General features: G+C 36.0%; 1 protein-coding gene across 1 annotated transcript in view; it reads right to left on the bottom strand.

Moving 5' to 3' along the window:
* Positions 1 to 4071: 4071 nt before the first annotated feature.
* UHRF2 (ubiquitin like with PHD and ring finger domains 2) overlaps positions 4072 to 26502 on the bottom strand; it is a 74969-nt gene continuing 52538 nt past the window's right edge. Inside the window, 10 exon segments of the mRNA XM_082657591.1 lie at positions 4072 to 5082; positions 6101 to 6199; positions 9561 to 9718; positions 10045 to 10138; positions 12076 to 12216; positions 12910 to 13072; positions 16300 to 16406; positions 19103 to 19207; positions 21821 to 21928; positions 22192 to 22315. Of these exon segments, the coding sequence (XP_082513717.1) occupies positions 4936 to 5082; positions 6101 to 6199; positions 9561 to 9718; positions 10045 to 10138; positions 12076 to 12216; positions 12910 to 13072; positions 16300 to 16406; positions 19103 to 19207; positions 21821 to 21928; positions 22192 to 22315 (1246 nt within the window). The 3' untranslated portion in view covers positions 4072 to 4935.

Genomic DNA, 26502 nt, shown 5'->3' with positions numbered 1-26502 from the left:
TTAGTTATTTTTGGCTGCACTGGATCTTCATTGCTGAGTGCAGGCTTTCTCTAGTTGCGGTGAGCGGGGGCTACTCTTCGTTGTGGTGTGCGGGCTTCTCATTGAGGTGGCTTCTCTTGTTGCAGAGCATGGGCTCTAGGCACATGGGCTTCCATAGTTGTGGAATGCAGGCTCAGTAGTTGTGGCGCACGGGCTTAGCTGCTCTGCGGCATGTGGGATCTTCCCGGACCAAGGCTTGAACCGCTCTCTCCTGCATTGGCAGGCGGATTCTTAACCACTGCGCCACCAGGGAAGCCCAATAGGATACTTCTTAACAGAAAGCATGGAGGCTCAAGCCTTAACCAGGGGAGAATCCAGTTCCATACTCACCTCCTCTGGCTTCAGGATCTTACTGGCTGTTGGGTGGAGACATCAGTTTCTTGCCACATGAGCCTCTCTTGAGCAAGAGAGGGTGCCCAAGTGGAAGCCACAGTATCTAACTTTGGAAGTGACATCTCATCACTTCTATTCACTACATTACATGAGTTGAATAAAAGCATTCCAGCCCACACTCACAGAGAGTAGATTACAACAGGGCATGAAGCCCAGGAGGTAGCGATCACTGGGGACCATCTTGGAGGTTGCCTACCATGCCACCAACCAATTTATCAATAGCTTTTTCAATCAATTTGGATAGTAAAGAATTCAGTTTTAAAACAGCAGACGTTCTAGTGCCAAAGTATTAAAAAGATCAATTAAATTCAATTTCACGTCTACTGGTAGGCTGAGGAATTTAGGAATGCTATCGGTCAGGAAAGGCTGGGTCATGTATTAGCGACTCAAAAACCTTATGCTCTTAAAATTTACTTCACACTCACGTTGCATGTACATCACAAGTTGGCTGGGGACCCCACTCTGATAGAAAAGCTCTATTTAGATGCTACTGGTCTCCATGGAAGGGGAAAGAAAACTCTGGAGGGCAATGAAATGCTCTGCTCGGAAGTGACACATAGCATTTGATACAACTAACTGACCAGCTGGTCACGTGGCCCTGGCCAAGCACAAGGAGGTTGGGATGTATAATCCTAACACGTGCACTTGAGCCAGAAATACCTGGTGAAAAGTAAAAATGACTACTACAGTCGTTCTGGTCACTAAATTTTCAACCCACTCTTGTCTCCTACAGAGACTACACGCCCCCTCTGTCCAGAATGGTTATAATGAAAGAACAAAATGAAGTGTTAGTGAGATTGTGGCAACCTGAACTCTCATACACTGCTGGCAGTGCAAAACGGTACAAACTGCTTTAGAAATAGGTCTTCATTCTTCCTGAATAAATATTAATGAAATTGATGGGTTGTATGTTAAGCACGTAATTAATTTTATAAGAAATGTCAAACTATTTTCGAAAGACAAAGGTTTGCAGCAGCTTGCCTTATAATAGCGAAATCCTGGAAACAACCTATACATCAGGAGGTGCATAGACAGATTGCAGGATACTCATATAATGGATTACTCAGCAATACATTCAAATTCTGGCAGTGTCCATTCTGTTTTGTCTGTTGCATTTTGTTTTCACAGTCATGTTTATTTCAAAGAATTTTAATCTCAAATTACTCTTTGCACAGCAGCTTGTTCTTACTCTATCAATACTATGCAATTTCATACTTGAGGATATAGTCGTAAAACTCTTATTCTTTCATTCATTTTTTTCAATACATCATTTGGTCGGCCTGCTTGGTCCCTCTAGCTGGCTCTTGATTCCTTGTGTCCAGTGACTGGTGTTTAATCTTTTTTTTTTTTCCTGTGTAGCGTCTGATTAACCCAGGTTACTAAATGTCAGTTCTTTCAGAGATTTAAAGGTCTGGTGTGGGGACTAGTCAGCGGACAAGTAAGGATAACTCTTCTTACTGTGAGCTGTTGCTGAGTGGGCCACCAAGTTATTTCCTCAAATTAAGACAGACAAATCAGACAGGTAGGCAGTAATGAGCTCTATCTTCAGGGTGTCCTGAAGAAGAACGGGGAAAGGTTTCGTCCCTGGTGCGCAAAGAGAAATAGACAGTGGGCAAGTCAGAGCAGATCCCCAGCTCTTATAAGTAGGATCTATACTGAGATCCAAAGCTTTAAGCTTTATATAGACAGGGCCCCTTTATGTTAGCCAAACTGTCACAGCAGGGTTGTAAGACAGCTAAGGGTGTTTTTGATTGCCAGCTGCCAAAAGATTACCTAATACCCTTAAACATACTAGCATGCACATATTTGTTGAATGAACCATATTATTTAGAAGTGAGTTCTAAAACTAGAGGATCTGCCTACTCTAACTAGAAAAAAGAAAACTCCTACCCTTATGAAAGTGGCTGAGTGCTCAGCAATCAGTATAACTTACTAAATGTAATAGAATCCAGTAAAACCCTCAGCTTTCAAACTTATGCCCAAGAGACAAGAAGACATTATGTACCACCCTCCTGAAGGATGACCACACCACTTATGAGGAAGTCTTGCCGCCGCCCCCCCCCCACCCAATTCAAGCCTGAATTTGGTCAGTCTTGAATTCTAACTACCAATTTATAGAAAATAAAGAGAAACAGGTTAAACTATACCACATGGTTATAATTGGCAAAATCTATTCTGTTTGAAAGGCTCCAGAACATTTCAAAATGCAAACTGTAAAAGGCAAAGGGAAAAAAAAAGATTAAGGGGATATACACAGATTAAAGATACTTACGAGATAGCAATTAGTAACAATGTAAAGTCCTTATTTGGATCCTGATTCAAACAAACTTAAATATCCATGTATGACATTTGAAACAATGGAAATTCGAACAAATATTTACTAGATTTGATGATGTAATTAGTTAAAAAATTGTTTTACACGTGTGACAACATATTGTGACAACATTATGCTTTCTGGAAGTCTGTATCTTCTAGATACAAACTGAAATATTTATGTAAAAAAAACTTGAAGTCTTTAGAAAAAAGTTTAAGAGTAATATAAAATTGTTTAGCTTTGGGACATTCTTGACACTTCCGAACATGTTAAGCTGTAATCACCTTTTTTTTCATAATCTATCATTTTATAGCAAAGTTAAAACAACATATAGCATAAATGTGGGAATTCCTTATTTCCGTAAAAAGTGGTAGAACAAATTCAAGTAACTGAAACTGGAAGGTATTCTCCACCCTTCATGCAGCGATATGGCCAATGCCAGAGGAAATAAAATACTAGATGATGCAATTTAATGATTCATTTTCAATCTAATTTAAATTTGATTCTTCAAAATAAAAATGATTCTAATGCTTAAAACTAGCCCTAAGTGACAGTAGCTCCAATCACGGTGCTGTGTTTCCCAGAGCTGCTTTTGAGCTTAACTGAATGCAGGAAAAGCACTGAAACCAGTCTGGCTTATATTCAAATGTGAGAGTCTACATAGCCCAGAAGTAGATTGCCAGGTCTGGACTCAGATAGCCTGTTTACAGCACTGTTCTGGCACTTCCTTGCCCTATGAACTTTGGCCAGTTTCTTAACCTTTCTGTGCCTTTGATATTCATCCATAAGAAGAGGATAAGAAATCCTGCCTATTAGGACTGTCAGAATTAAATAAACACACATGAACAAATGCAAGCAAATATTCAATAAATATTGGCTATATTTATGGCTCTGAATTCAGGGGTAGGAAAACTGATTCGATAATATTAAAAGTTTTATGAAAATTTAGTTTCAGAAACTAGAACTGTTTTAGAATATTCTCAGGTTTGTGAAATAAGTAGCACTGATTATGCTTAAATTGAACATAAGACTTGGTTGTTATAAATAAAAGAATAGTCACTTGGTTCTTAATTTGAAACTTTTTCCCCATTCAGTTAAAAACAACCCAAAAGATCAAACCCAGGGTGAAATCTGTCCCTTAGTGCTTAAGATTTCATACTAGTTCTCAATACCAAAAATTAAGAGTAAAAAATTGTGCAAAATGTTTCAGTAAAAACACACAATGAAATACTCTGGAAATGACTGATTCTTAAAAACACCTACAAATATAAGCCAGACAAACGTAAAAAAGTGAAACAAGATGAACTATTTTTCTGGTCATAAAATATTTATTAAGGTATATTTTAGGGAATATAGTGAATATAAAATTTAGGATCACAATATGAAGCAATTTCAATCCTCTCAAAAAGTCAGCCCAGTCCTCAATGCTCTGCAGATGTAAAACCACTGGTGAGACTCACTAAAAGCAGTTTGACTAGTACAGAAGAGGCTTTTCACATGAACATTTACAACTAGATCATCTGAATACCTCTTTTAAGTGCAAAACCACACCACATTACACTAATGCAGCAACAATGCATTCATATTGTTTTCATTAGTAGTCAGCTTGCATAAAACACCAGAAGAAAGCACAATGGAGCTCACAAAATTGGCTAAAAAAAATGAACCTGTCCTGCAAAACACACACTGTAATGGAAGAAGACATTAAAAATGTATTATGCACACTACAGAAGCTGCGTTCATTCCAACAATCTCAAGTGTCACTTCCTTTTCTGAAAATCAAATTACATGAACCAGGCACAACTAATATTTGGGAGGCAGTGTGTAGCTAAAACTTCATTTAACTAATTATTCAATGATTTAAAAAATCCCCATAAATCTTTTCTGTCCTGAGGTAGTTGCAAAATAAATCATAACTTGGATATCAACTAGAGCTGAGGCTTTGACTTTTTACTCATTAAAACTAGTTGTTAAACTGACAAGAACTACCTTTTGATATTTAAAAGACAGTTGAGAAATGGGCCTCTTACTACACACACAAGATGATGGCTACGTAGGAAAGAGGATTAGCTGCTTCAGAACGTGAGAGATATGGTCCACCATTGCTTCCACCCCCCCCCCACCCCAACCATTTTAGATTCTTTATTGTCCAAAAAGCCACGGGGAGCAACACAGTAGAAGTAGACAAATCATCGTCCTTTGCTGTAGCCAGGGAAGAAAAGGTCAAGTAGAGTCTGCAGAACCTCATTGGGAATCATGATGTAATTCTGGCCAAGATCGTGCCGGCAAGCAGGGCAGGAGAACACTTGAGCCTTAAAGGAGCGCTGTAAGCAATCCTAAGGCAAAACCAGAACCAAAATGAAACAAAATAAAAAAACACCTCATTTCATCTGAGGGTAAAGCATATAGAAAGTACTCAACAACCTAGGCTTTTAAACAGAACTAGAAACTTACTGTTTGGCAACAAGAGAAACATAAAACAAGAACAACTGTCAAGGCCTGAATCTGCACTATGAAAATTAACCTACAGACGTGGCTTTAGTTCCACCTCTAACACATACTGTGAGACTTCAGGTAAATGACCACTTTTGTATACATTAATTTCCTCATCCAGTAAAAATGAATGTTAGAATTCTGCATGTTTCCACTAGCCTCACCTTCTAGGCTGGATTTTAATCCTGATCTTTCCTGATAGAGCACAAAAGAAAAACAACTCAGGAATCCCCTGCTTAAAACTATATCTATTTTATGAAGTCAATGTATAATGTGCTTTCCAAAAATATATTTAGCTCTACTTAACTGACTCAAGGTCACATACTAACACTTATGTGGAAGGTCGGTTTCCATTTTACAAAAGAAACTAAGTTCAGAAGTTAGGTCAGGGCACGTAACCACCAGTCAGTAGAACAAGATTCCAACCTTGGTTTGACTGAAATTCAAATTCCTTTTACACCACATTGATAAGACAATATTCAACTCCTCTGGGCATGCTGCCAGACAGAATCTGTTCTAGGTCCCCTCAAGTACACGAAATTATTTCAGTTTGCACTATAATATATGAAACATACGTAAGCTGTAACAGAAAATAGCAACAACACGTTACTTTCTTCTCTATTTCAACCCCTCCTCAATAATTTCAAACATGATAGAATGTTGAGACTATACAGATTTGAATTACTATAGAATTAAAACATGGATTCACCACCAAGATGTAATTAAATGCTTCCTAACCAGCAAGGTTCCTTATCTATTCTGCTTCATGAAAAAAATGCTTGTTCGCGTGCTGAAAAGAGGTTTGGAGGTTAGTGTGCCTTCTGGCCTAACAAGGGAAAATGAGAAAGGAGTTCTACTTACTTTACAGACATTGTGGAGGCAATCTGTTGTCACAGGCTGGTAAACTAGCTCCTGGCAGCAGACACACATAAAAGATTGTTCCAATTTTTTCAGAAAATTCTAGAATGGTACCCAAGGAGAAGAAAAAAAGGTTAGCATTTCATAATATATTAAAAGAATTCCAAATAATTGGAGAAAAAAGTGTCAATCCCATTCAGTATGTTTTCTATTAAGAAAAAAATCAAGTAGTGATTGTAACTACAAGCAAATGTGTAATAGCAAACTGCAGAAATCCCATCCATAAGATAGACACATTAGTTTTTAAATCTTAGGACTGAGTTGCAAAGGTTGCAAAGTCAGGACATATGGCTTTAAAAAGTAAACTTCATATTCCAGAGATTACTATTTTTCACTTAAAAAAATCATGAACAGCCTGTCTCAGGTCATTACATACAGATCTATTTTCAAAAAGCTCCATGGTATTCTAATATATCTATATATATTCAATCTTTTTCTCTTACAAAACTTCAATACTTATTTTTTATGCTTAAAAAGATAAAAGCACTTGGCAATAATACTCTAGTATCTAAGACCCCAAAGAATCAACGTATTTATTTACCTAGAATAATTTTCTGTGATATTTTGCCCCAATCCCCAAATCCCATATTTTCCTGGTGCTACTGTTTACTCAAATTGGGACTAAATTACAGAAGGTCGAGCTTTATAAAGCAAACATGATCAGATGGGTAGTCTATAATCTTCAAAAGCCATTACTGGGTTCCATCTTATCCAAGCTGTTTGTTTAACCTAGAAGGAAAAGTAGTTTTTTGAATAGTCACCAGGATAATCCTCCACTCAGTTATTTTTTGGTAGTAGGAGAGTATATTTTATGTTTGTTCTTTATGTTAATAAAAAAAAGTAGAATCTACAGGAATTTCAAGTAAAAAAAAAAAACCCAAAGATTCCATTTCATAGTTATGTCTTGATAGTAACTTATTTTTAAGCATGGATTATAAAGCTCAAATGAATTATCAATGAAGTGTTATTCAACACACTAGAAGAATATACCAGTTAGGGGGAGATGCGGAAAAAACTTAACTTTAATACCAGGTACCTTCTCTCTGACAAACTACTTTGTTAATGACTGATATTTCCCCAGTACCTCCACAGTGCCTGTAATATGAGCGTATTTAGTATCAACATTTTGATTTCCTACAATGTACCAGGCACTCATCTACATAGCAGTAATAAAAAGGCCAAGTCTCTGCTCTCATGAACTTTATATTCCTTTAGGAGAGCAGATTTTTAAAAACTCAGCTTCAGATAGTAGTATCTGAGGAAACAACGCAAATTAAAGCAAGAGTAAGGAGGGTCTATTGTAGAAAGGATAGCCAGGGAAAGCCTCTCTGAGGAGTGTAGTATTTTGCAGAAACTTACAAGATATGAAGGAATGAGCCACACGAAGATACAGAGAGGAGAATTCTAGTCAGAGAGATGGTATATGTGTAAAGGCCTAGGAACAGGAACAGGTTGAGTGTGTTTAAATAGCACAGATGTCACTGTGGCTAAAGCAGTTTGGGCCTGAGAGAGCAGCAAGAGGAGAATGCAGAGGTAGGTAGGGATGGATGCCAGATCATATAGGGCCTTGGGAAGGTGTTTGGATATAAGCATACATATGTAATATATGCATTTATTTAAAAGTCACTGCTGGCCAAAACCTGATTTTTCTGGCTTACTAAATGTGTTCCTGATTTATCTGAAAAGAAAGGGCATGAAACCTACACAGGGCAATAGTACATAAATGTTCAGAGTAACCACTAGCAGCAATGTCACAGTCACCTGACCTAGGTATAGGTATGTAAGATCCTGCCACCAGGGGCAGGATTTTTATTGTTTCTGTTTGTTTGAGAACTGTCAGTTGGTGACTTTCACATAAAAGTTACATTGAAAGAAGAGGTTGAAAAGTATACTTGATTTGCACATACCTACCAAGTCTCGCAGGATTTGACCACTTCAATAATTTGTTAAAATTGATAAACAGGGTATATGAAAAGCCACAGATTGAAGCCTAATACACGTCCAACCCAGACAACAGACGCGCAAAAGAGAACTTCCATGTGCACTCAGGTGGCATTATCCTTCAACTGTATCTGCTACTTTGTCTTCTGCCCACTCACAGCTGGAACTCACCTGAGTTATTACTAACTAGCTGTATCCTCTCCAACCAGAAAATAATCAGACCATGACCAACAACTGCTTGCTGTTTCTTACTTGCTCTAAGTGAAAAAGAATCTGACGTACCAGAGTCAGACTCTCCATATACCTGGTTCTCTTGGCTAAAAAGCAAGTAACACTTCTCACAGAGCTAACTCACTTTTCTCTGTCCTCTAAACATGTAAGTCTCATTCTACCCAAGGACAACCCAAAATATCACATTTATAGACGAAACAAAGAAAAAAAACCCTCCAGTATCAATCCAAAGGGCATCTGATAAACCTCATTCATTTCTAAGTCTACAAACTGTATCAGGAAGATGTTTCCATAATGATGACTATTTGTCAAACAAAAAGCAACATAAAAACTATGAGAGTTCCCTCTAAATGCACATAAAAGGGGCATATAGATACGCATTAACGCCATTTCAGACACACAAGAAGTTCTGGCCAACGTACTCAGAAAAATGAAGAAAACATTGGAAGGAAGAAATTACTAAAAAATGACAAAGTGGAATTTCAAGAGAGGATACTAGACCTCACCCACAACAGCAGCTTTTCTTTTTGAAGAAAGCAGAAGAGTACCGATATTACACATGACAAGGGGCTAATATCTAAGAAAACAAAAGAATCAAATTTATAAGCAAAATTAGAGACAATAAGAACAGTGAGCAAAGAATGAACAGACAATTTACATTTGAAACCCCTACCTTTTGGGATTTGATAAGAAAGCTTCATTGCAAAACACAGCTTAACACAAAACCCAGATGTCAGTTAACCTTGAAATTCCTTTTCACTTAAAAATTTTATCATTACCAAAAAAAAAAGGGAAAAAAATCCAAAACATATGAAATACTTAAATAAATGCTGGTTTATTTTACTCCTAGGTTGAACATGTGGGCATTGAAAATTATGCTGAATTGCTTAAGACTTGTTCTATCAGGTAACTTTGAGCTATAACAAAACTTTCCTGATGAATTTTAGATTAAACTGAATGTGTTCCACAACTGAAAATTCTTCCTATGAACAGCACCTCACCATAAATGATCAAGTTCAAGCACAGAGAGGTCAAAAAACCAACATCTAAGAGGACAAAAATCAATTTAAAAGCATCAAGTGCTGCCTCATTTCTGAAAGGTGGCCGTACTGGGTGAGAAGATTAGATAAAAGGACCAAGTTTTAACTGACTTGTGAAAATGATAATTCATAGGGAAAATATTTTTCATCATTTGTTAATATTAGAAACTTATTAAAAAATATTTACATACTGGTCCTTCCACAAGAGATGCAAGAACTTCATCCCATAGCTTCTGGTTTTGATGATCTTCTCTGATTAGATGTTGTTGTTGAGGGGTTAGTTGGAAAGCCTCAACTGCTTCTGCTGAATCTGATGCTTTCGGTACTTTGGAGGCACTTGGACAATCATCTAGATTTATTTAAAAATACATCAGCACACTACAAGTGGTTCTAAGCAGAACTATGAAACGAAAGAGTAAACTGGCACCAATTATGTTTAGCATGAAGATAACCAGCGTAGAGCAGCATTTAACTTTCCCATATAGTTTAGGATACTTTGTTTAGGCTCTGACACTATTAAGATACACAAAAAGCTCACCCCACCCCACCCCCACCAAAAAAAAAAAACCCTTCATTTTTCTTTTAATTTCTTATGAGTTTTCAATTTACTCCCTTAATATTTCTCTTTATTAGAAACTATGTTATTCAGATTTATGTCCTGCAATCATTACCTACCATCTGTAGATGGCCTTTTTGGGGCTCCACTGGCCTTCTTTGACTGTCCTTTAGTCTTCTTCCCTTCCTTATCTGAAGGGTAACCTACTGGATACTGACGAGGGAAAAAAGTACAATGTAGATTTAAGCTTCACAGAGAAGAGGGGTTCTAGATCCTTGTCAGAAATTTAAAAAGGGGAATGGGGAGGAATCTATACTTTCCCTAAATTGAAAAGATTTATATAAAGGACACGGACGTTTAAAGAAACAGAATTAAAAGGACAGAAGACTATTAAAAATCCCCAATTCAGTGTAAAACCATGTAGCTTTGACTGTTAAAGATATTCCATTTTATCTTAGTTTCAGATCAGTGATGATCTTAGTTTCAGATCAAAAAGAGGAAAGAACTTTTTAGGAGTTGTGACTAGGGGGCTTAAAAAGTTTGAGAAAGAAAGGAAAGTAGAATTAGATATGAAGGTAAGTGAAGATCAACCAAAGAGCACAATAGATGATACTCATATAGTTGGCGTTACACTAAGTTATGGAGCCAATCTTAAAAACAAAAAACCCCATGAAGGGCCAAATTTCTATCACCCCAAATTAAGAGGCAGGGGTGGGGTGGGGTGGGAGAGCTTTTAGAAGACCTAAAGCCACTAAATTACTGAATTCTTTATCAACTAAAAGGTTAGGCTTTAAGGGATAAATTCTACCCTATTACCCTTGTGTTTTATTGGCTATGCTTTCTTTTGGACATGCTTTGTGATATCACTCATATTTAAAGCTCAATATGTTATACAGGCCTCATCAATGATATTAACTCATCATAGCTGACTGGCTTATATGCTTTGTTCTGCTCAACTGTTTCAAATTTAACCTATCTAGAACACTGCTCTGCTGAACAGCAGACCTGAAAAAAAAATCCTTTGAAAATGGATTTAACAATAGGTTTAAAAAATATTTAGTTAAAAAAGGAATTATTTTGACAGTTATTTTAGCAGCTGATGGGTCTCATTTAAACAATTCTATGAGTTTAAAAAGAAAACAAAAACAGAAACAGACTTGCACTAGAAGAGACACACTCACCTGCCTGGGTGGTCAGACACTTGCCCATAGTTCAGCCCCTACACATGCAGTGTGGGCAGAGCCAGGGGAAATGACAAAGCTGGTAGTCTTTACGAGAAGCACAGCGATGGGGAATGATGGAGGATGAACTCAAACCATGCTCTGAAGTCAGTGTCAGGGACAAAGTCTAGGGTGTATAGGCAGTGGAGGGGAAATGTAGCCATACCATCCATTATGCACAAAAAACCAACAAAGTCTTATATGGGTTAACAGTTGAGCATGGGCAAAGGGAAAAAAAAAAAAGGCAAAGCACTAAAGGTGGTGACAGGACAAGGAAGCAGCTTTGAGGGGGAAGAGAGAAAAGGGGTGAGGAAAAGTGAGAAGGGTAGAAAGCAGACCACTCTTATAAGCCACCTCCCCCCTTCCCCTACCAGAGACACACCCCCTGTGCCCTCTAGGATAAACTTCCCTTCTCAAGGCCTCTTATATCTAAATTTTAGGTATCCCTTTCCCTCATACTTCAAGTCCAGATTGAACTGGAAATACAGCTGACCCTTGAACAACATAGGGGGTTAGGGCGGGGCCAATCCTCTCAAGTTGAAAATCCCAGTGTAACTTATAGTTGGCTCTCCGCATCTGCAGATTCAACCAACCACAGATATGTACTGAAATATTTGCTATTGAAAAAAATCCATGTATAACTGGACCCATGTAGTTCAAACCCATGGTGTTCAAGGGTCAACTGCATTTTACATTTCATTGTCAAGCCCAGCTTTCCTCAAGCACAATTCTTGGTCTTAGGGCAGTTTGACACCTAGGATGCTACTTTTTTACTTCTTTTCCTTCCGTATACTTGCATGATCTCATTCCTCACCCCTTACAGTCCACTGACCAACTGCTGTGGGTTATATCCAGTGTTAAGGCACATAGATAGTACAGAGGCGTACGTTTTTATGAAAATACAAGTAGCCTAGACAAATGTAATCTAACCTGTAAACGTAGACATAGTCTCCTTGACCGTTCTATTCCTTCTGAGGTCCAAGGAGCAGGTTCAACATCATCTCTCCTTAAAAGATAGCGCCAAACCAAGAATCCATGGCTTGATGAAATCTCTGGCCAGTATTTCACCACCTAAATCGTAATATTTCAGTACTAGTTTGAAATGTAAAGTTCAGACTTATTTATAATGTCATATTAGTGTTTTAAGTAAACTTGGCAGAACTAAATGCAACTTTGAAAGATACTTGCTCTGCTGTAATAGTAAGTAAAAAATATGCACTTAAATATTGTTTTGACCTTATTTCCTAATTATGATAATTCCCATTAAGTATAGATTGCTATAAATTTGAAGTAGCAGCAAGATTATGCTCATTAATTAATAGAATTTTGCATAATAGTAGATAAAAATGGTGGCAGTAGATGTCTTCATTTTTAAAACAAAGAATGCAACCTATTTTCAAAATTATGATGTGCTCCGCTTCGAAAAATCTATTAAAATTAGAATCATTCTGGAAGATATAAGAATCAATATCTACAACGGCCAAGTTATTTGAACAGTTTTATCATAAGAGAATATATACTTGTAAAAAAAACTTAACCCAAAATATAACTCTGCCTTTAGGGACTTCAGATAAGCCTTAAAAGACAAGTGTCAAAATTAAGAGATCGTTTTGTACGTGTTGTATTTCCAGAAAAAGTAGAAAGACCAACCAAGATGATCTATTGTTTCCTTTAGCCCACCCACAGTAGAGCAGTTCCCTGTGGCAACCCTGTCTTGAAAGCCCAGGAAGAATGACTAACAAGATGTCATGCCAGATAGAGCACCTTATAAATGCCATCATATCTGTTGCCTTCTTCAGGAGCATATTTGCTGATCTTCCTCCCTTTAAAACTGCGTATCACTCTGACTGGCTTACCAGCTCTCCAATTCCGAGACTCTGCTCCAATTTTATCATCCAATGGAGCATCACAGTTTAGGGCCAATGCCCTAAAAAATAAAACAAAGTCTTTATACCAAGTAATCTTTCTTCAAGTATATAATCGCATCATTAGCTCAATTAAAAGGTGAATTATGCCTTACCTGATGGTTAAGATTCTATGATTCTTTCCATATTATTCCAGATAATAGGATTATGCTTTCCCCCACCAGCAGAGAAGACAAATCAGTTTTCTGATGTCACCCCCAAGCCAGGGGATTGGTTCTCAGATAGCCTGTAGGGTTCTTCTGAAAGTAATAACATCTGTGCCACGTATAATAGAAAACAACTAGAAATACATGGAATTTTCTTTAAATAACGTTTGTTGAGGGAAGGGAGAAAGTTGGAAAACTAAAGCAAGTGATTGTTGTAATAGTTATTTTTGATAAGGGAATGAGGTAAATTGCTGGAAAAATGTAGAAAGAAATCCAGAAAAATAAATTTGTCAGCAAGGTATGAATGACCTTTCTAGGTCTACTTTCCACATTCCAGACAATAGAGATTCCTTAAAGTTTAGAAGATAATAAGAACAAGTTTAATATGAGAATATCCTTTAAAGACTTCCAGTAAAAAGGTAAGTGTAAATAAAACTGAAGCATTCAAATACCTGTGCTAAATCATGACAATAAAGATTTTTGGCTGCTCAAGATCACTACATTTTACTGATGACACATGAACAAGGAGGAACACTGAGCTGGAAGCAGCACTGGATTTAGCTGAAGCTTCCTTAGTATGTGTACTCACCTAGTAGTAATTAATCAGTAAGGTTAATAGACGTTAGAAGACCTTCCTTGGGGAAACTTAGTCCTGCTCCCCAAAAGACAAACTAGAATGTATTTAAAGTTAGTATTTTTCCTCTAAGACACCTATATCCTAAGTGAGAAGAATCCACTAAGAACATTTAAGGTTAAAAAAAAGATACCCCCCCCTCAAATCTGGTAAAATCAGATATGATACAACATGCTTTTTCAGGGTATAGTTCTTTTTATGCAAGCTCAAAAACAAACCAAAAAACCCCAAACAAAAGACCTTAAGACTAAATGACTAATCTACTATAATCTTTCTATCATAGTTAAAGTAAATGAACTTAAGTGTTTTGTTAAAACATTTTTTTAATAGACATGGTCAGAGAGTTAAAGGTCACCAAGTTATCTTTTTTATCTCAAATGGGAGATGAATTAAAACTCTGAGGTAGAAGAAAATGTAGCCATCAATTCTAGGGCTGGTATTATTTATGGAATACCTATTGAGATACATATACTTCATCCTCTTAAAGAGCTAAGAAAGAGATATGTACTATCTTCACATTAATGAGTGGAATGCTTTGGTGCTCACAGGTACCTTCCATCATAATGACTGCACCATTAACTGGAATTATTAACTCACTTCTAGTTTCACCTAAGTATGCAGTCTGTTCAAGTTTGTGTAAAGAGTCCAAGAGGATGAAACTAGGCAAAACAACAAGGCTTTTCCATTATTCTATCCACAGCTCAATCGATTGCCTCTAACCGCCCTGATAAAGGATGGCCAGGTTACCTGCTGCCCTCTTCAGTTTCATAAAGTGGAAGAGCTGAGAAGAAACAGGAACAAACTTCTCAAAAGCAAAAAGCAGGTATCAAACTACCTCTTAGTAGAGAAACAAAAAAGGAATTAGACCATATACACGTCAGGAAAGAGTATACTATGGGTCAGAGCTTTCACCTCAGCTTTCGTGTTTATAAAACATATAGGTACCTTTGCCTAAGAGGCCTTTACAATCACAAGGTGTACTCACAGCTTCATGTATAAATTACCTGAAGGAATGTTAGTCTCCGTGATAAGTCAATCCTAAATTGTTTTGAGTTTCTATTTCATTTTCACTACCTTCCTTATTAATATAAACATTTTTACTACTTGTCAATTATTTTCTGAGATTGTGACATATGATAAACAGGGTATATTTATTAGATTCTTCAAAAGCTTGACAAGAATCTATCATGTACATTACAAGTGCAGGTAGTTACAAAGGAAGTTTCATTCAAGCCAAATAATCTTATTATTAAAGGGAAAATATAATTTTCAGATTTGACAACATGAAAAAGCCCTTTTGCAAATTCAAGATACATTTTCATTGACAATACACATCGAAATATTTCTAATTCCTTTTAAGATCATTCTTCCTAAAGAGTTGCTTTCTTGTTAGAAAAAGACTGCGTAGGGGCTGGACTCCTACCTCAGCAATGTTTCACCAGCAAATCTGACCTGTCTCCTCTGCTGGTTCAATAAAATAATCCTACTGTCAGAAATAATATAGAAGGAAGACATAAAAACAGATTCTATGTAACTTGGTATGCAACAAAGTCTTGAAATCATAAAGTATATTCTTTACTTCACATGGTAATCAGAAATTAAGGACACACTACTTAAAACTGAGTGATTTAGACTCAGGAAAGCGAAAAATACTCACTTTTACTCAGTATTCCACAAAATACCCTTAATAATAGGATACAAAAAATTTCAACTTCATGATCACAAAATTATCAGTATGACAGGTTATAATGTGGTCATTGGTATCTGATGGTTTGGGTTACTTAATTATTGGTATTAGCATGCATTTACAAAATAAAACATTTTGAAGTTATTAAATTTTCTATTCCCGTGGAAGCTGGAATATCATGAATATTTCTATAGAATAAAGTCAGCACAAGGTGGCTCTTTTGTACCTAAACATTCTCTTTTTTAACAGATAAAAGACATTTTATCATAAATCCTAAAAGCACCTTGTGTAGTTCTGATTAAGTTATCTGATGTTTCACTTATGCACATAAATGTGGCTCCCAAACATAACCCTATTTCACATTAGTCTCCTCTAAAAAGAAGTTTGTCACTTTAAAAGATAAATCTGTGTTTAGTAGAACATAACTTTGACCAATGTGGTAGTAGATAAGCCACCTTGTCCTCAATTTCATTAAATTATATAGGTTCCTTTCCTTTAAAGGTTTCAACATGTTTCCAAATGCAAAGCACATGTATTAAGACTGGGAATTATGTCATTTAAAAAAATGATACTAAGAAATAAGTTAGGAAGCTTATAAGTAATTATATACTAATCAGGTAATAGGATTTATATTTTAGCTATATTAACTCACAATTTAAGATTCTCCTCTACAGTGTAAGTTATAAATTATAGTCCTATAATCCAACTTTTACACAAAGCCCAAATTCTTAACAGTCTTTACAAACTAACAATATAGAGTACCTGTTCATGTTTGTTAATGTTTGATCAGCCGATGGTGCACCAATTCTTTTATTACCAGCAAGATTTTTACCACCACTCCCAGTGTATGTGAATTCATCACCTCGGTCCTGCAGGAGAACATTTTTGGCATTAAAACACCTAAACCCAGGTATAATTCACCAATTCTTGTTTCAGAGTCAGAACTTTTGGTTCGGATGTTATAAGCTGACATGTTCTCTCAAGGTATCTATCTACCAAAATAAGGCAAAATTAAAATGCAATCTTGTGTGTAATATACCTTCAAGCTGTATCACTTGATCTAAAGATTTCATTTTAAAGTTATAGCTTCCAACACCTCCAAACATAGCTATTCTTATACAAATAATTTATAGAATGTTACAAAATAAGGTCTTATGGGTTGGGAGTATTGTTTAGTTTAATTCAATGTTATTAAAATCAACTTATCAATATTAATTTGTAGGTTCTTTACAGGGCACCATTTTAATAAATACTCCAAAACTGATTTCCCAACAGCAATCTATGCCATATCCAAGGCTTTTTTTTTTAAAAAACATCTTTATTGGAGTATAATTGCTTTACAGTGGTGTGTTAGTTTCTGCTTTATAACAAAGTGAATCACCATATCCAAGTTTGCTGCTAAATATCAAACTTAAAAATCGTAACAGCATTGTAAGTTCCCCACATTTTACAGTCCATGGGTTTACTCAAATTATATTGGCATAAAACAATTACCTATCATTAAGAAGAAAGTTAGAAAAGAATTTGGATACTAAAAGTTGTATAGCATCTACTAAATGTGAAAAAAAACACGCCCAAAGAAGATATTAAAAACTAGCTCCACCAGTAGCTACAAATTTATATTGCTATTGTTTTTGCCTAATTCAGTACTTAAACCGAGAAAAGTAACTATCAGTATGTAAATTAATTCTAACACTATCTCAGTAGTGGTTCTTCTTCAATGCAAGATTATTTTAACTAGTTCAGACTGAACTTAAGATAATGAAGTTTTCTCTACTTAATTCTTGCTTGTAATAAAGGTCAATTATTTTGCATCTAGTTTTTCCTTTGATTAAAAGTCATAACTAAAATCTCATGGTTTTAAGTGTTTCCATATGTCCTAAAACCTTCATTCAATTCACTTTGTTGACCCAAAATTGAGGTCTATATTTTAAAGAATAAGGTGTTAAGGAATTTCATCTTCAGTGTATACTCCATTTGAAGGATTCTAATAAATAAGTACATCTAAAACAGTCCAGAATACTTCTTAAATTGATCAGATACAGTCTTCCAAATGGTATCTGGATTGACTTCACAATGCTCATATTTATAACCTTGTCGACTTTTAAAGTTGTAACTGTGGTAGTGCTATAAAGGAAAAAGTAGTGTGAACTAGGTAGGAGAGAGCATAATAGGGACAACCTAAGTTCAACAGTGTTTGAAACGTAAGAACAAAAACATTTCTGATTATTCTTCAAGCAGCAAATAATCATGTAAAAATAGTTAAATTCTATGTCATTATCTATGCTTGAATTCATCATTATACCATGAAAGCACGCGGATGAAACAGACTGGGAGAAAATACCTGCAAACTACACATCCAATGAACAGTAAAAACAAACAAAACCCACAACCCAATTAGAAAATGGGCAAAAGACCTGAAGAGCTACACCACCCAAGAGGATATACACATAGCAAATAAATAAATCATGTCCAACACTCTTAGCCATTAGGGAAATGTCAACTAAAACTACAATGAGCTATATCTACATACCTATCAGAATGGCTAAAAGAAAGCAACAACACTGAATGCTGGTGAGGATGCAGAGAAACTGAATCACTCATACACTGCTGATAAGAACAAGAAGTGGTACAGTCACTCTGGAAAATACTTCAGCAGTTTCTTTTTTTCCTTTTTTTTTTTTTGGCAGTTTCTTAAAGAACTAATCATGCAACTACCATACAACCCAGCAATTACACTTCTGGGCATTTATCCCAAAGAAATGAAAAATGAACACTCATATTTACAAAAAAACCTGTACACAATTTTTAATGCAGCATTATTTGCTGGAAATAACCAAGATGTTCTTCAACAGGTGAATGGTTGTACTGTGGTACACCTATATCCATGGAACACTACTCAGCAATAAAAGGGAATGAACTATTGACACATGCCACAATTTGAGGATTATATGCTGAGTGAAAAAAAGCCAATCCCAAAGGTTATACACTATACGATTTCATTTGTAAAAATTTTTGAAGTGACAAAATTATAGAAACAGAGAACAGATTGGTGGTTGTCTGGGGTTAAGGGGGGTTGGGGGAGCAGATATAGTATGGTGGCTAAAAAAGGGCAACATGAGGGATCCTTGTGGTAAGGGAAATGTTCAGTGTCCTGAATGTATCAATGTCAGTATCCTGGTTGTGATATTAAACTATAGTTTCGCAAGATGTTACCACTGGCTGAACCTGAATAAAGGGCAAAGACATCTCTGTATTATTTCTAATGCTACATGTCAATCGACAATTATTAAAAATGTACATAAAAGAAAAGATGAAAAAAATGAAAAAAAAATGTAAATGAGTCCAAAATTAAAAATGAGCTCTAAAGAAAATTTTCACTGCAATAATCAGTACACACAAAGCTTAAAGACTGCCAATTGATTTACTTTTTAACTGGTAAAAAACTGACTACTTCAACATAAAAACGATGCTAAAAGAGATGGGATTTATCCTGGACAAAGCTTCTGTATTTTACTGAATGATCAAGACAGGTTCTAAAGAACAAGTTTGTATCATGACTTACTACTTCATCCGCAAATCCACCAGCCAGGACAAGAGAGTAAGCTCCATCATTACTTCGACCATGAATTCCACCAACATGGGGCCTATGGACACCCGCTTCGCTCACCTATAACATCAAGAGAAAGGCAAAATACCTTTGAACAGTTCGTTAAGTTACGTTTACAAAATGGTTTCACATATGTTATTGTATCCTAAAAGCTTCAACTAAGAACTGAATATCACACAGAATTCTAAGTTTTGCTCACAGACTACTTCTCCCCAACTATATATCCTTCAGGTACTGAACTGATAACTCTTAAAACTGCTCAGGCCTAGAACTGTGTTTCAAAATAACTATTAAATAATTATTATCCTATGTCTATTGGTAATTCCAGCTCAGTTTGGGCAAAAAATAATTTACTATAAGTGCTCTAGATCTCTTTTTTTCTCATTTCTCATCTTTCATTATGGCACTGTTCCCTAGCCAAGTCAAAAAGGCAAGAGTCATTTCAGCCTCATTCTTCTGTATTCTTCAAACCCATCTGGTCGCAAATATTGCTGATTTGATCGCCTAAATCTCTCAAAACCATCTTTTTCTACTTTCACTGATATAAGCCTAGTTTGAGTATGAATACTTAAAACATACCCTTTTTCACTGCCTCCAGCAGTTTTGTTCCTTCAAACTCATTCTACCTATCACAAACAGAATGATCCTTTTGAGAACATATCTGCTTTTAATTTCCAACTGCTTAACATGTATTAAACAGTCTTAATAGTATATTAAGCCCAAGTTAAGTATTACATATTACCCTCTCTCAACCAGGCTGCTATCTACTTTCCCAGCCTTATCTTCAGCTTCTCCATTATGGAGCCTATACATCTGAGCCCAACTACTCAATGATAAACATACTACCCATTTTTCAGTTTATTCATGCAATTCTTCTATTTCAATGGCCTACTACTTTTCCCCATGTATCTTCAATGCTGGCTCACTTAAACTTAAGTGTCACTTCTTTGCGTACTTCAAACTCCCTAAGAGAAGTATTCTAATTCATTTGTTTATCACACAACTGTTCTTAGCAGAGTAAATCCAAGCCTGTATAGTGGGCTAGGTAAAGAGGCACATTAGAAGTTGATGAGAAGCTGATAAGAGCAACAGAACCTGGATTTAGGCCTTGGAAACACTTAGGTACTTTAGAGCATAGGACCATTTGATTCTCAACCTCACCAACCCCGATAATAAATCATGCTGAATCTTCCCTACTTCCTAAACTGCAAATCTGTCCTCCTAAATGCTTAGGCCAATGACCTCAGTCATCTTACACCATTATTAATGAGGCTTTTACAATCTGGGAATGAATGACAGGCATACAAAAAAAAGAAGCAAACAAAGAACAAGGCAATTAAAAATACACTAAGTGTATTTTATTATAATTTTTATTTCATATATAAATATTATAAATAATACATAGTATAAAAAATAGATCTTATTTATTATTGTACAGGCATACCTCAGAGATATTTCAGGTTTGGTTCCAAGACCACTACAATAAAGTAAATATTGCAATAAAGCGAGTCGCACAAATTTTCTGGTTTCCCAGTACATATAAAAGTCATATTTACACTATACTGTAGTCTTAAGTGTATGACAGCATTATGTCTAAAAAACATACACACCTTAATTAAAAAATAATGCTGTCGGAAAAATGGCGCCTATCGACTTGCTTGACACAGGGTTGCCAAAAAGCTTCAATTTGTAAAAAACACAGTATTTGTGAAGTACAGTGAAGCAAAGCACAATGCAATGAGGTATGCCTGAACTCAGTTTTTTTTTTTTACTGTATTTATAGATCCAAAGTCATAATATAAGCCTTGAAAATTGATTTATTCAAAATTATGATATAACCATTGCAAGGATGAGAGGACAGAGTGTGTTAAACTAAATTCTTGTCTTCCATTGAAAGAGATTAATAAAACCAAAATATAAAGACAAAAGCCACACAAACATGTTATTTATAAATAAGGAGGTAAATTCAGAAAAAGTAACTTTAAAGTGATTGCCTCTTAGAAACAGAAAATGGTGAAAAAAGAGGGTAGGCTTTTAAAATATAAATCATACTCTAGTATTTAACTTTCCATGCTATGTATATGTATTACATTATTTTAATCTTAAAATTTTTATCAATGGTCTAAGCAATGGTCTAATTTTCCATAACGAAAAAATTACCTTTCTAAAGAAGAAATTAGAAAAGTACAAGAGTTTTCTTCAAGAGGAAAAGAGAAGTAATTTAATCCTTGGATTATCTGACATTTCCTCTAACCAATATCTTAACATTCATTCAAGAGGATAATCCCCAAAGAAAACACCCTAAGTGAGCTTCCTTGCAGATCAATGACATTAAATGAGAACTTACTGCGTGACTTAAAGATCTATTTCAAATATTAAATTCTTGGCAAGAAAAGTTCTTCAGAACACTTAATAACTTTAACTACCATAACTATAACAGAATAGTAAAACGAAGTGATTCAAAGGCTTAGAGGAAGCCTAATTCCATGATGTGTGCTCCTCTGTCTGCTAAGCTATGAGCAAGAGTCTACCGATCCTACAGGAAATCTTTCATTCTAACAACTGAATGCCATGTGATACTACCTAGGTTGGTCCATTTAGAATCAATCAACACTGCTACAATTTGAACTATACCCAATTTTACCCTTTCAACTAAGCCAATTTAAAACATACCTGAACTCTAAATCTCCAAGTCGATCCAACAGGAATTCCAGGAATAGGTCCATAATGATTAGAAGGAACAATAGTACATTCTCTAGTGCGACCAACACAGGCCATTCCCTACAAGGTACCGAACAAACTGAGAAATCAGTTATGTTAAATCTTAAAGAAAGCCCTTAATTCCCATAAAATGTGGATAAAATAAAAACAATTTATATGATTAATATTTAACAATTTATATGATTAATCAATATGGTTATTTGTTAATATTTCAGATTCGTAACATCATTTATACCGTTACTACTATTGGAACTGAAACACTGTAACTTGCGTCACAGTTATAAACCTTATAACTAGGAAGAAAAAGAAACTTCCTTCTTTACCCTGCCCCAGTCTCTTCGGCTTTCAGTACTAGCTGATGGCATCTTTGCTTTCTTTTTACTCATCTTGAGTCTTTCACCAGCCTTTACAACTTCACTAGAATCAGTTTTACAGGAAGGACAATACCTTAAAAAAAAAGAAGAAAAGGAATTTTGATAATATTATATTAAAGCCAATAACAGATGGCCTTTCTAGGTTAGAACAAGTTTTAAGATGTAATACTTGGTGTATATTACAGAGTTTCAGTTAGCATTTCAGTATTAAGCTTTTCAAAATATTTACATGATTAAGCTCACCGAAAAAAACTTGTCATTCTTTTAGAGAACTTAAAATATTTTATTATCAAATTCTCAAATGCAGTGCAAAAGCCAAACAAGGCTGTCCAATTTAAATGGCACCATAAACTCTGATCTTATCACTAATCCTCAGAGTGGAAATTATTCATTTAAAGTTTTTATCATTAAAGCAAAAGTGGTAAGAATAGATGATTCTAGACTGAACAATGATCCATGCAACTGATACATCTCCCCATCTAAATTGGTTATTAGAACTCTCAGATTCAAAAATGTATATAGTCTAATTGCAGGCATAATGAAATGTGATTGATATCTGCGTGCTGAACGGGTGCTGAACGGGTGTCCTGTCACCTTGCTAAAATCACATATTACCTCCAGAAAGCTTTCTGTAGGTATTTTATGATTTTTCTAATTAGAGAATATTGCTGCAAATAAAATGTCCCCCCCCAAAAAGTATAGTTTATTATAACAAGTACACTGGATTCAAGGATGCTTGCTTATATTAGCTTTATCTCTAGCTCAATTTCAATTCTCTATACTTGTTTGTCCTTTAGTCTATCTGTAGTTGGTCATTCTACTGTAACTTGTACACCATTATAATCTGCCTTATATCATTTCTAAAAAGCAAAGCATAAGTATGTCTATAGAATGAGATGGGACTATTCTTGAGTCACCAAGAAATGGAAACTTTGAGTATATCCAAAGATCAACTGGCCACTCCCCTATTAGTCTTAGATTTCTTTTTCTATGCTTCCCATTTTATAATGATCTATGCCACGTGGCCTACAGAGTAAAGAAAATGACACCTGTACCCAGTAGTTAATTTTGACTGCCTAATTATGAGACATGTAAACAATTCGGTCCCTGAGAAAATTAGTAGGGCAGTGAGATACAGAAACAAATTCAAGGTAAAATTATGTATGATACGGCAATAAATACTATCAAGTAAAATCCCTACTAATTTGGAAATCAGGAAGGCTTCCAAAAATTAATTTGTTGTAAGAAAGATTGTATTTTACCTGATGTGCTAACCCTATAACTACAATTTTATCAAAGATCTTACGGTGAAAGCAGATATTATCTCTGACGAGAAAATGAGTTCAGAGGTTAAATATCAGACAACATGATTTGGAGAAGTGGAAAAGAAGATTTAAGGTTAAGGAATTCCAGGTAAAGTGAAGGACCTCAACATGAATGTAGAAATACTCCACAGAGTAATCTAAGACAGTCTTCTAGTTATAGTCATCCCTGGGATCCATCTTTTCATCAGGTTTGTTAAGAACCCAGGCACTATTTTGGCACTGGGTAGGGATAAATGTTTGTGATCAAAATATTTGTAAACAGTTAAGGAAAACTAGTACATACAATGAAACAATTTCAGAAAGTGGTAAATGCTATAAAGGAAATACATCAGGGTTATGTGGGTGGTAATAGTGATTAGAAATGTTATGTGTCTTTAGATACAATAGTTAAAGCTTCTGAGGAGGCATTCCAGCTGAGATTCCTATCAAGAAGCCAGGTAAGACATTCCAGGCAAAGAGGCGTTAAATGTAAACGTCCTGAGGCATAGTAAGGAATGGTACGTTCTGAAGAACATAAAAGTAATCGGGGGCAGGTCATAGATGGCAAGGGTTGAGATTTTATCCTAAACGCAACAGGAAGACATTAGGGGGTTTTAAACAGGTGAGTAACCTGATTCAGGACTTAGATCATTCTGCTGCTGTGGCACGAAGGATAGCTGGTAGACAATGTGAAAGCAAGACTAGTTAGTCATTTACTATACAGTTCAGGGTAGAGATAGTGGTTTGAACTGGGTGGTGAGAGTAGAGAAACATTATGGAGAACTGTAAGATTTGCTCATGTGTTATTGGATGTGAGTGGGGAGAAGAGAGAATCAAAATTGTGTTTAGCTTTTTGGCCCTCAACAAGTGGATGAGATGATCGTATTACCTACTGAAAATTAGGTGAGGAGTGGGATTTTAGGGGACACGTTTGTGGAAATCAAGATCTCTATTTGGACTCACTAGTTTTGTGATACTAGTGAAGCAAGCAGTTGAATATAGGGAATATAAAGCTCAGGGAAGACTAGATCTGAAAATATAAATTCCAAGCTGTTTGCTTGGTATTTAAAGTCTCATGATTACATGAGGTCATCTAGGGAGCAAGGATGAAGAGAGAAAACATGGGTAGTGCTTTGGGAAACTCTGAAAGGTGGTAGATGAGAGAAAACCAACAAGAGACCAAGGAAAGGCCGGTGAAGCTGGAAGAAAATGAGATTAGATGATATCATACCAACTACAAAAACAGAGTTAGCAGGTAAGCAGGACAGTAAGGAGAGGACTCAGAAGTGACCCTTGGGTTTGGCAACATAAAATGTGTAAGCCTAATATAAGCAGATATAGTTGAGTAGTGAGAGGGAAGGTCAGACTGGAGTGCTGGGGTATGGACAGGAGGAGAGCAAATGGAAATAATCAGTGGTGACAGCTCTGAGAAGCAAGGAAGTGGGCAGCTTTCTCCCACAATACAAAGGTGGGAGAAATGGGACCTAGGAAAGAGTGTGTATGTGCATGTGTTGTGAAAACAAAGAGATTCTAGGATACTAATGAGAATAACCCAGTAATGGCAATTCAGGAGAGGAATTAACTGCAAGAGTGAAGTTCCTCAAAATGCAAAAGGATACGAAACTGTGAGAGCAGGAAGAAAGGTTCGCGTTTAGTGAAGCAACACATCATCCACAGAAACAAAGAGGAAGAAGCACATGAGACTTCAGAGGAAATATAATTACTGGTGATGGTAAAATACAGGGTGTGACCATGCAAAGTAGCGGCAGAGGGTTAAAGGAAGAAGTTGTATCCTTTTTCTTCTTCCCCCACCCCTACACAGCCTCTGCTGTAATACAACAACCTTCCCAACAGGTGGGGAGAGATCAAAGGAATGGAGAACAATCTATTCTTCACAATGGTATCAGCTACGTAATGGTCATGTTAGTATTTCTGAGTACAGTCTGTCATCTCTTTAACTTAATCCTCCATGCTAACAACATGAACCGTAGTCTAAAAAGAAAAAACTTCCTAATATGACATCTTAAGAAGCGTATTATAACTTTAACTGGGAACATTTCCCCCCAGTCTCTTTTCTAATCCTTTCTCTTTGTAGCTAACACTACTCAGTAGAAGTATAGATTTTGGCAAGTATATTTGACCTTGGTGCCTGGTTCTACTATTAACCTCATATGATTATGTATGATAATCCATACAAAGCACTTTATTAGTGTCTTGCATGTACGAAGCACTTAACTGTTAAGTACATTATAAAACATTCAATAGGCACATCTAAATAACTGAGGGGTAGAGGGAACCATCTACAAAGGCTTCCCAGTTGAAGTCAATACTTAAGTGAAAACCTGAAGGATGAGTATCATCCTGAAGTTACGCAAAGAGGAAAATGTTTCCAAGAAGAAAATGCATCAAGTGTAAACCCAGAGAAGATAGGGAACATGACTTATTTAAGAAGCTGAAAGATATTTAATCTGGCTAGGGTATAGAGTATTTGGGGAAATAAAGAGGAAAGTGGTAAGGGATACAGTGGGAGAAATCAACTAAAAACCACTGTGCAGGGCCCTGTACAGTAACATAAAGCCTCTGAAGCAAAGGAGTAACTATCAAATTTGCATTTTTGAAAGAACACAGGACTCATATTGGAGAAGGACTGGAGGGATTAAAAAATGGAGCGAGAGACTGGGTCAGAAGCTGTTGTTATAACTGAATAAAGGGATCAATGCCAAATAACCATTAGTTATACAATTTTAAGCCCTTTAATATACACTATGTAGGCCGCTCTCGCCTTCTGAGATGGACCGCATTCTGCCTACAGAATGTGTATCTCCTCATAAATCTACCTCTTACCTATCAAAAAAATATATACACTATGTATCTTTAGAAATCTACTTTTGGTGTTTCAAAGACACATTTCACATTCAATTCTTAACACAGTAGCAACAAAAATCCCCTGATAATC

This window comes from Grampus griseus (assembly GCF_964374135.1).
Source record: "Grampus griseus genome assembly, chromosome: 6".
Classification (NCBI taxonomy): Eukaryota; Metazoa; Chordata; class Mammalia; order Artiodactyla; family Delphinidae; genus Grampus; species Grampus griseus.
The sequence above is the reverse complement of the archived record's forward strand: the minus strand, read 5'-3'. Positions and strand labels throughout refer to the sequence as shown.